Source organism: Struthio camelus, chromosome 27 (genome assembly GCF_040807025.1).
Source record: "Struthio camelus isolate bStrCam1 chromosome 27, bStrCam1.hap1, whole genome shotgun sequence".
Lineage (NCBI taxonomy): Eukaryota > Metazoa > Chordata > Aves > Struthioniformes > Struthionidae > Struthio > Struthio camelus.
This window is the reverse complement of record NC_090968.1, coordinates 2,703,625-2,714,841: the sequence shown is the minus strand read 5'-3', so window position 1 is coordinate 2,714,841 and position 11,217 is coordinate 2,703,625. Positions and strand designations below refer to the sequence as shown.

The 11,217-nt window shown below is 38.0% G+C and overlaps 1 protein-coding gene and 2 long non-coding RNA genes across 4 annotated transcripts; 2 read left to right on the top strand and 1 right to left on the bottom strand.

Moving 5' to 3' along the window:
- Positions 1-231: 231 nt before the first annotated feature.
- LOC138062457 (uncharacterized) lies at positions 232-2,415 on the bottom strand. 2 transcript variants are annotated; one of them, XR_011136472.1, is made up of 4 exons: positions 2,330-2,415; positions 1,416-1,526; positions 1,004-1,138; positions 232-435 (listed from the first exon to the last, which is right to left on the bottom strand). It is a non-coding gene; the product is annotated as an uncharacterized lncRNA (long non-coding RNA). The 2 variants fall into 2 exon arrangements; XR_011136471.1 differs by lacking the exon at positions 232-435 and having other exon boundaries at positions 1,003-1,138.
- A 36-nt stretch (positions 2,416-2,451) lies between these two features.
- LOC138062458 (uncharacterized) lies at positions 2,452-4,696 on the top strand. The gene is made up of 3 exons (XR_011136473.1): positions 2,452-2,568; positions 3,892-4,054; positions 4,590-4,696. It is a non-coding gene; the product is annotated as an uncharacterized lncRNA (long non-coding RNA).
- Positions 4,697-6,667: 1,971 nt separating this feature from the next.
- Positions 6,668-10,307, top strand: GKN2 (gastrokine 2). The gene is made up of 6 exons (XM_009669379.2): positions 6,668-6,771; positions 7,100-7,153; positions 7,673-7,804; positions 8,320-8,430; positions 9,304-9,457; positions 10,052-10,307. The coding sequence occupies exons 1-6, from the start codon at positions 6,697-6,699 to the stop codon at positions 10,129-10,131; spliced, it is 606 nt and encodes a 201-aa protein (XP_009667674.2). The 5' UTR covers positions 6,668-6,696; the 3' UTR covers positions 10,132-10,307.
- Positions 10,308-11,217: the final 910 nt, after the last annotated feature.

The window sequence follows — 11,217 nt, the reverse complement described above, 5'->3', positions numbered from 1 at the left end:
TTGGCAATGATCAATAATTGCTTAAAGCAGGAAGTGAAATCTCACTGGGAAGTTTTACAGGATCAGATTTAAATGCCTGAATTGGAATTTTGCAAGAACACTAGTTTAACAACTTGTCTTGAGAATTGCTTGTATTTTTTTTCCAAGGTTTAATGAAATCACAGCGCAAGCCGCTTGTAGGTTAATGATAAACTTTATTGAGAGACAGTAGCCTACACACAGAGCAGAAGAGACAGATAAAGAAATAATTGAAAATGTGATCAAGATAAGATTGTCAGGAAAAAAAATATTCGTTGTGGGTACACTGTTATGTAAATAAATTCTCTTCCTCAAAATTTCATCAGCAAAAATTTTACGGCTAGTGATGGCAGTAATTTAAATTCACTTATTTGATCCGCGTTTTCAAACACGGAGCATCTTTTAGAAAGTTTGATCCTGAAAGCAAAGAACACCAAAACTCATATCACATTTAGACTGAGAAAATCTGAGAACAAGCTAGACGAAAGTTTTCCAACACAGTGTTCTTGCACTAAAAAATGTGAAACTTAGCAAACTCTCCATTCAGGAATTGATCATCTTCTTTCTCAATTTGTCCTATAAGCAGCTGTTAGTGCAACTTTAAAAAAAAATAATGAAGAGGCAAGTTACAAATTGGAATTTTGAATCTCAGAATCTTGCTCTGGCAGGACCCGTGGCAGCTAGGGCATCAATGTATTGCGTATATGTGAAGGTTCCTGAAAAATTCAGACTCCTATCAACAGTTAGAGGCCAAAGCCTTTCTGTAATGGCCTGATCTTCTTAGTTCAGCTGTACTCAGGAGAGTGACAGATCTGCTTTTTTTCCTTTCATACAGATTCACTGATTTATAAAAAGTCATAGAAAAACAGTGTAATTTAAACATGATTTCAGTAGCTTGTTAGCCTTTATTTAAATCTATATTTAATCTTTATTTAAAAGCTTATTAATCTCTATTTTGTTATATATTAGTTACAAGCACACTCACCTGGAGCTAGGTAAGCCAAGTAAGTGGGAATTCCTCTGCACAGAGCTTGAATGGGTTTTCCGTACGGGGCCAGGTTTTGAACTCTGGTTTTTGACACAGTGAAGCAATGCTCCGGGGGTGGAAGTGGCCAAGGACCTAAGCATCAAAGAAACACACCCAGGAAACAGCATTTAGAAAAACCAAAAATGGGATTCAGAATCCACATACCCATCTTAATGGAGAGGGAATTATTCATGTCCAGTGTAACTTTTGAAAGACTAGAGACTAAACTTCTGGAGTGGTTCAGTCCTGCTGAGGAGCTTTTGCTCAGCTCTCGGAGCCCTTTCTCCACTTTGCAATTGTAGAATGGATATTTTTCTCGGGCAATTCAATAGATTTCTCAACAATTTCTTCTCAACACCATCTCCTTTACCTTGTCTCCTGGAGGCAGTGGAGGAACCAATACAATAAAAGGCAAAATATTTCTGTTGATTTTACTAATGATGCAGGTCTTTTTTGAAAATACTCTGGTTGCAGCAAAGCCCTATTAAAAAAAAAGTGCAAGAGATTCAGCACTTTTTAAATAACTTTTCTGTATAACAATACAATAACGATCTTTTTCTGTACAGAAAACCGTAATGTTAAACATTTTGTTACTGCTTTTTAAAATAGTATAGTTACAGTGACTCTCATTTGTTGTTCAGATTTCTCTAAGGTAAAAACTACTGCCGCTATATTTTTATGTTAGATTTAAGATTGCTGTGATAAATTGTTTTGTAGTAATAGTTACTGTTAGCAATTATTCTCTTGGAGACAGTCCCTCAAATATTGAATCAGTCACAAAATGCATTGACTTCAAAGGAGAGGGTTTTTTTATGAGTGAGATCCAAGTGTGACTCAGAATATTTAGCACTAATATTTTGGAATTTATCCTGCAACAGTTGAAGACTGCTGTAAATATTGCTATGCTTCATAGTCGTGCACTCACATCTCCTGGTTCTTCTCCTGTGCTCTGATCAGACAGCCGTGCCCTAACCTTGTATAACTCAGATTATTTATGACCTAGAAGTTACGAGTAAGAGAACGTTGCCCTTTCTAGATCTCACATGTGCCGTGTCGTCCTTGTATCAGAGCACTTCCCTCTTTCAGGTTTGAGTAGGTACATGGAGTGAAATCACTGCCAAATAAGAAATTTCACCAGTGGAGTCCCAAAACTTTTGCCCTTTTACTGTATAATCCCTATGGAAACCAGTGATATAGTTCAACAGGTGCCAAGAGAGACTCAAAATAATTTAAAAACTGTCTAACTTTAACACTGTTTTATAAGGAAGCGATGCATATACTTACAGTGAACTTCATTTTGATGGTAGGAAAGGCAAGTTCTGCTGGTATTTGATGTGTACTCTTCCTTTTTATACACTGACATGCCAAAGATAAGTGTTAAAATAGGTTTATCTTCCTGGCAGGTCTCTTCTGTTCACAGAATCATGACATATTTCCTGTGGAACTGATCTGATAACAGCAAGCTTTGATACCAGCCTGATTGAATTCATTGCAAATGGGAAGATGAAAGAAAACTTTTCATGGTAAGTTCAATATATTTAATAATCACTTCTAAAAAAAGTCATCGGAACCAGAAAACTGATGCTTAATACAATAAATTCCTAGTAACATTTTGTGCCTACATGACAAAGGACTCAGCCTAATTGTTTTTATCCACAGTTCATAAAATTTTTAAAACAGCAAGATTTCCCCCACCATTCGTTTAAAAGACATTGAGTCATGTCCCCAGGAATCATGAGACTAGCTCTAAATCATAGAAATTACTGAGTTTTTTCTTTTGTTTACCTTCCTGTCTGAATCCTTTGAGCACTGTTCTGTCTTTTAGGATCTGCTTACCAATCTTGAGGCCTGGCCTCTGTATTTTAACAGAGGTTCTTAGCAGAAAGAGTATCTGATTACAAACTGAGGGCTAATTCTAGAAGCTGGACCATAAACTAGAGATAGCCAAAACTGGGTAAGGGGGAAGCAGTAACAATGGGCATTTTCTATCAATTATTATGTAGCAAGTAGATTTTTTTTTTTTAAGTTTATCTGAGGTTGAATTTGATAATTATATATAGAACCACTCTATAGGATGAGTTATTTACCTTGTTTGCTAGTGAGCGGAGGACTGTTTTTCACCTCCATTTTGTACCCACTTTGCAATTTGCGAGAGGTATAAAATAACGGTGAATGAAACCAGTAAGTTACTAAGTGAAATGATTTGTGGATGCCAAATGGAGGCAGGTATGTGCTTAGCCTCCAAGATCCAAAATACACAGAATAGTCTATTTTCTATGTCACAAATCCTCTCATAGTCTCTGAATATTGAACTAATCATCTAGTTCTCATGAGAAAAGCATTGAGAAATCAACTATATTATGCTGATCCCAGTGGTGTCATCAGCGATGAGCTGGAAAGCAGTTTTGTCCATTTGTTGCAACAACCATGGCCAATTTGACTATTATAATAATGTGTCACACTTGGAAGTCTGAATCGCCAAATCCTCCATCAACTTTTGATTACTTCAATAGTTTATATGGCAGACATACAGAGCTAGAGCATTTGATATCAAGACAAGCTTAAGAAACTAGTTACAGTAGAAGAAGCCAGGAGAACGGAGGAGGAGGGAGACTCTTACTGTATAAGATCCTGTTCTTTGCCTAGTACAAGCTTGTTTCTCTCTGTCTCATTTTTAAAGCTTTACCCAAAGCATTCTCTGTTTCTTTGCTAAATCATTGTATCAATGTATAGCAAACTGTTATGGCTAGGAACCATATGAGTTTTAACCCAGTTCTCAAGTAAATGTTCTGTTTTCCACACACACACTTAAATTTTCACATGTTTTTGCTTGTGTCATTTTCTAGCAAGAGTAAAACTACTGAAATTATTGTTGAATTGGCCCTAGAAGCTTCGTTTTCAACTACTGATTTGATAAATTCTGCTTGACGTGTCCCTTGGCCATGCAGAATTTTCTAGGCTGTGTCACCCTGTCTTGATCCAGTCAAGTGCGGCCAGTTGTATGCAAAGGTAAGCACAGAGAATTTTGTTGATTTTTGAGGTGTTGCTTGATTCTTTACATTCCTCCCACCACTTTCTCACTCCCTGATAAGACAAATATTTATCAAAAGTACCTGAAAAAAACCATGAGTCTCCAGGAGAGTTTTTTTATGCCAGCATTATTCCCACCTGAACTTGATTGAATGAATCTCCCTTATGTGTCGAAATTCCGGTGTGGTAGTCAGACTTGAGCTGAAGTTGTACAAGTATTCATTTCATTCTGTGTTCAAGGTTCTTTTGTTTAAATTATTTTTAGTGGATGCTGGTGCCAAATGTTAGTCCAAATTCTCCTTGCAATTTTACTTATGTAAATAGCAAGTCATTCTGTAATTTAATCATATTTCACTGGAGTAAATTAGAATGTACTTGAAAATATTTGGCCTTATGAAAATATTAAAGAAATTAACAGTTTCCTGTGACAGTAATTAACGTTGCTGTGCTGTTGCAATGACTTGCAGAATGTATTGCTTTGTTCCAAACGTTACTCAAATTCCATTTCCTCCAGGCTTCAGTGTGCCAATATGGCCGATCTGACCGCAAGTGTAACTTGAGAAAAAGTGACTTCATTTGGGAAAAAGTTCGAGAGTTTCCACTTAGAGCGAAAGCGTCCAAAGCGAGAAGGCTACCTTGAGAAATGTAAGTATCGTCATAAAAGTTCAAATTCACCAAGCAGTTCTGAGACTGCACCAGTCACTTCCTAAGCCAAACCTCACTCCACCTGAGGACTGATAACAGTGAAAATTCTATTCAAGGAAGTTAGAGCATCTTATAGCCCTTCTCATGCAGGCTTTTACTTCAGTTACTTAAACTAGATGAGCACTTAACGGACTGTGGCATAGTCTTGCCCTTCGGTGAATGCGTGCTAATTTCAGATATATTAGTGGGAGATGTGGACTCAGATTCACTGTGGACAAAAAGTCTCCCGAAAGAGAGAAGGATATACAGGCTCACCTTGAGTAACAAGCCTGAGTCAACTGAAAATATGTTCTTTTTTGTAATAAGGTTAATTAGTAAAATTCTTTTTAGAAATTAATCTTTATTTTTTGGCCTCATATGACTGGATCATAAGATTTCACCTAAGGTCCAATGTAAAGTGAAAATCATTAGTGAGACAAGGGTTATTGTAATTCTTCACTAAGTACTGCTGATTTTGCGTATTACTCTGCTCTTACATGTGTAGAAGTGTGCGTGTCTGCAAGAGAGCTGAAGCTCATGCTTCAGCCCTGTGAAAGTATCTCAAAAGAAATTAAAATATGAAGATTAATGGGAAGTTAATTTCAACTTTTAATTTTAGCTTGTAGTGCCTGAATTCTACTATAAGCACGTGTGGAAGACTCATTTCGCTACCGAAATCTGTTTTGTGAATATTTCCAACATATCTGTAGCCTTACAAACAAAGAATCATTTGAGAAGAATGGGGAGGGGCAGCTTTAAACAGGAGGATAACATCAATCTAATCTAATTTAGTTTTATCTCACCGTGCTTGTCACATGAGCCTTTGGTATCTGTTCATATATCCTGATATATTACTGAGCAGCATGGCTTTGCCACACTCAGGATCACATTTTTTGTGCAAAGTTATGTGGAATAAAGCAAATATGTGCAATTTTCTCTTTTAATTGAGGCCTATTTGCAGGGCTAGATTTACATACAACCTCTGTCACCTCTTTTCTAATGACTGACATTACAGAAATTTGTTGGCTATTACTTTGTACTCTCATTTCATCAGAAGAGAAGAGGCCTCAATTATCATATTCTGGTAGAAAGTAGAGTGTGATTCCTCAAAGTACCTGCACTGCCTGATGTGGAAGTCACCAGGAGATGAAATAAGGAGTCCAGACAAGGTCATATTCATAGGAGACCAATATCATGCAGTCAGTGTAGTTTTGATAAAACACAGAGAACAGTGGTAGCTTTAAGTAAACCATCCCCATCCGGCTCCTTTTGACTTGTGACCTTGGACAAACCACATATCCTGTCGAATTTTGTTTTGTTCCTTTTTATACTAGAGAGGCTAGTAGTTATTCAGCTTGCATCTGTGAAGCACAATTATTACCCCTGACTATGTCAGTAATTTCAATACATGTGATATACACCATGGCAACTGTTCAAAAATGAGCAGCACTTTTTGTTAGAAAAGGCCATGTACATACTAGTTGGAGGAAATGGATGAAAAATTGGTCTGTTCATTAGCTGGCACTTAGGCTACCATGATATAGGTATTTCTTTCCAGGATTTGTCTGCAGAGTATCAGGCGGCCAGGAATTATATTTCAGAAGACAAAGTGCAGTTGAATAAATGAATAACAGAGTCTTTTCTGATATCGTTTAATTCTGGATTAGTATCCTGTTAAATATTAAAAGCTTGAAACAGCAAGAGTTGAAACTCCTCCAGAGTTTAAACCGGCAAATAATAGTCATTTGTAGAGTGATTAATTTTACAAAAGCTGGCTTACTGAGCGCTTTTGACATATCAGGATCAGGTTATCTATGCCACCCCAATATTCAGATAAAGAGGCTTACCATGGTGTGGCATATAGATATGGAATTGCTCGAGTCATGAAGAACATTTGTCAAGTGACTCCCACACCTACAGCAAGATATAAAAGTTGAATGTTGCTGGGATTCTTTCCCATTTTCACTTTCTGCAGCCTCTTGTTCTTATCTGAAAGAAAAATGAAGAGATTTGTGAGTATAGACATTTTTATTGAATTTATATTTTAGAAAGTTCCTTTCTAAAAGCAAAAAAAAAATGCAGAAAAGATGTTCTAATAAGGGGGTGCAGTACTGGGATTAATGATATGACCTGTGTATTGTTTCTTGTGTTGTTCAGTGGGATATTGCATTTCTTATTTGTGCAATAATCTTGAACTCAGAGGAAGCACCATTTGAGCAAAGAATGTAGAACTTAATCCCAGTTCAGAAGTGTGATTTATTATGTTTTATTGAGCTCTGTCCTGCCGGTGTGGCACTGCCTTATGTTTCTGTTGAGTATGAATGCTTATTCCTTTTGCAGGCTGCAATTCTTGCTTTACTGGGAGTCTTTTGGACTCAGACTTCTGCGTTAGAAGTAAGTAGACTGACAAATCTTCTACTGCATGTACTCATTTAAAATGTATTAGATTCTTGGGCATGGGGGAATATAATAGCAAGAAAAGCACATGAGAAACTAACAAGATGCTTATTGCCAAGGAGACAATCATACAAGCCAAAGAGGTGGTTCTGTGCAGCCATGTAGCAGCAAGAAATTCTAGCGGGGTAGCCTGTTAGCTCAAACTAAGATTTGGAGACTGTCTCAGACTTCTCTGACAATCTCTGCTGTCACACACAATGACTTGGCTGCCCAATATTGTTCATCTTTTCCTGCAATGTGGCTTTCTCCCCTCCTCTCCCACCCTGAGTTGAACTCTTGGGCAATTAACCTCCACTGTGAGGGCCTCCTGAGATTGCCAGAGTTGTAAAGAGATTTAGGATTTATGTGAAGCAATCACATTTGGTTATTTGAGAGGAAACGCTTTCATTTATCTTGTACCTTTTAAAGATATAAGGCCAATAATGATGAACAGTTATTTTGTGTTTTGTACCAAAGACCTATTACCTGCCAGTACCTGGCAACGATTATGTCACTGCAACTATGACTATCGACAACGAGAAGAACTTAGCTGATGTCCATGTCCGTTCTGGGGCGTACTCCTCTGATACCATTTTTGACTACCAGCATGTAAGTAAATCCAAGAATCTGCCTAGACTCAAACAATCTCTGTGAGTAATTTCTAAACGAAGAAAAATTATTTTAGTGTATTGTCATCATGAGTTGTCTTGAAACTGTTTCTTTTCAGACTTCCATCACTTCTCCTCCCCTTCTGCCGTCTCTTTGTCTCACATGTATGATGATGTAGTTGTTTAGTTTAGACTTGTAATGAAACTCGTGGTTATTCATGAAAGGGAGAAAAATGTCATTGACTGCAATGCAACAGGGTCGAGATCAGGCCACCATCACTCATGTATAACAAGTACGGTAGAAGTCCATGGAAGAAGATAATTTCTCTATTATAGATAGACATTAATATAGGGAGGCTGCTTCCATTCCCCATGATGACAGTGTAAATGGAAAGTCATGATAGGCAGTGTAGCAACTTTACATGTATTCATTCACCCTAGAGAACAGGGGGGATCACCAAGTGTGAGTGGTAGCAGTTTTTAATGAATTAAATTAACGATAATTTTTTATCACAGGGATATATTGCAACAAGGATGTTTTCAAGGAATGCTTGCTTTATTCTGAAAATAGAGAAAGGTTCCATCCCAGAGCTGCAAGAAATTGGACGCCTGGCTTTTGAGAAACAGGTGATTGTATGGAGAATCCTGTTCTGTGTATAAGAAAGTTCTGTTTTGGGATGGTATGATAGAAGCCCTCCATTCTACCATTAAGAACAGCTATTGCTCTTAGGATTCTCTTTTATTGGATTTGCAATGATGAAACAGAACTGGCAAGACAAAACTTCAAGGGAATAACATATACAATATTATTTTAAGATAATGAATGATCATGGCCCACCCTGCAGTTTTATAGTGGCTGGTAGTTATAGTTAGACCTGTAAGATCCTGTGTCTGTGGAAATAGTGTGCTTGGATATTTTTGGGTAGTCCCAATATGAATTCACACAAGCTTCTTCCTTTTTTTTCATTGTCATGCTAATATTTTAGAAATGAGATACGTGAAGTTATTTTGTTTGCAGAAGCAGTATTTGGAAATCAATTTACTTTGAGCAAACTGTGACTTTCCTACTCGGGCAAAACTTTCATGAAGGTGATTGAGAGTATTGCCTGGAGATGAGCTTCAGCTCTGGCCCATCTTACGACAGCGTAACAGTAGCACTTCTGCAGCAAAATATAGCAATGCGCTTTTTAAAACGCCTGCACAGACTGGGAAGATTAACATATGTGCAAATTGTTTAACTGTATCACAGTCAATTAACATAATTTTTATTACATTAATACAGTTCAATTTTGCTAAGTTGATAGTATTACTATCTAGTGAATTTTGTTTACAAATAGATAAAAAATGTGTGTTTTATTTAACAACTTGTAGCTTTTTCAGCTGGTGCTTTGTATGAGGCCAAAGGAAGATAATTTTAGATTTTGGGATTTTCTCACGGGTTATCTTAGTAGATTGAAACCAGAGCTACATTGCTGATGATATTTAACATTTCATCTTTAGACTTTGAAGAAAATATACTCTCCAAATGATGTGTGGGTACTGTATGAACCCGGCAATTCGATATTAGCGAATATAAAGGAATGGTTTCTCTATGGTAAAGCCATTGAGAATCTCTGCAGAGATCTGCCTATCTACAAGCTTGTAAAGACTCAAGGTAAGTAGCAAGAACCGAACAGACATAAACCTTCCGTTACCAGCAGCATCCAAGCACCTTTCCGTCCTTCACACCTAAATCCCTGTGGCACCTTTGCGAGGTTGCAACAAATTGCCCCATTTTAGAGAGGAGATGTAAATCACCTAGTAGGATTAAAAGCGTAAGGCCCTGTGATGCTTTGGAAAATCCCGTGAAGCGCCTTTCTCATCTTTAGGCATCTGAATACCTGGAGCAGCTGTCCTGAAGTGGTTTGCCCAGGGTCACAGTGGAAGCAACCGTGTAGCAATTGTATCCAACTTGTGCCCTGATGATATAATGGTCCCAAAATATATCTAGCGTATGCCAGGATGGTACCTGGTGTATGCTGGCTGTAGGAAAGGAGGAACACAAAGGTGATGTAAGCCACACAGATATTTCCTCGCTTTGAGTTGCGCCATAAAAGTTTTACACAGTACCTGTTCAGAGCAGTGGGAGCCTTGAACAAGGCCATAATTGGGGATGGAAACATCTGTTTGTGTAATTAACAGACTTTTCCTTACTGGATTCTGGGAACTTGTCACTGAAAATATCTTCAATTTCTTGTTTCTGTTTTAGCACCACTAGATTCTCGTGCTTGTGCCAACGCAGGAATTCCAAGCATTTTGGGCATTAAAATCTGTGAAAAACTCAGCTAGACATGGTCTTGACAATTCCACTGCTTAGAAATGGCTTATTTTCCTGTGTGCTTCCCTAACTGCAACCATGTTCTTAAACTGAGTCAGATCTTACTGTTAGACTCAATCGGCCTATTCTAATCTTTGAACACGACACAGCTGCGATGCACAAATAAAGATAATGCAGACATTCAAAAGCTTTGTTCTTTTCTTCATCTAAAAACAGAACAAAAATAAACCATGCCTTCCTCTAAAAAAGATAAGCTTCCTTTTGGCGCGTTCGTATACACAGGCTGCAATATGATCTAAGCACTAGTATATGCTTCGTGCCAATGAAGGAATAATAAAAGAATGTTTTTCAGGGAAAAACTGCCCTTTGGCATCAGCACTGAGCATCTTCAGGTGCTGACTCACCTCATGTATGATCACCAGAGAGAATATGGGAGGGATCAAACCGATGAAAGGGTGGAGGGAGAAGTGGATATACGTTACGAACTATCACCAAAACACTTCATAATATCTTTTAGCAGATTTGGTTTGCGTGTTAATTTTAGAGATGTGTCTGAACCAAAGCCCCATATCCTAAGCCTGCCACTTTGAGAAAGTTCACTTCTAGAAATTTCAACCCCTGCTTTGATAGTGCTGTGGGCCAAACTGAGGACCGCTGCAGCTTAGCATCGTGTTGCTAAGCTGCAGAAATTCTGGATAGCAAGCAAGTATTTTACAATAGCTTTCAGATTCTTTACGGATTTACATTGGGATTTGCAAAGAAGCTTGCTTTCTGCAAGGGCAGTGAAAATTTGTAGCAATTTTAATAACTGCGGTAGGTCAAAGAATCCTTTGTCCGGACACTGGACAAACGCAGAAAGAGGAGATGGTCCCTGTCTGTCCCAGATTTTGTAACCTCGAATACTTTTCTTTCACGCCATGCCAGTGTGAAAGGGTCGTGGCCACCAGTAAGCACCCCACATATGTTGGATAGTAGTTTATAGGTCAGGAGCTGATAGAAATGCGATAGGAGGCAGTATTGGTGCTGCCTGCATGATCCTCTAGTAGATATCAGTGAACGGTTAAATACTTATGCATCCTTTCCATCAGTGCTTGGAA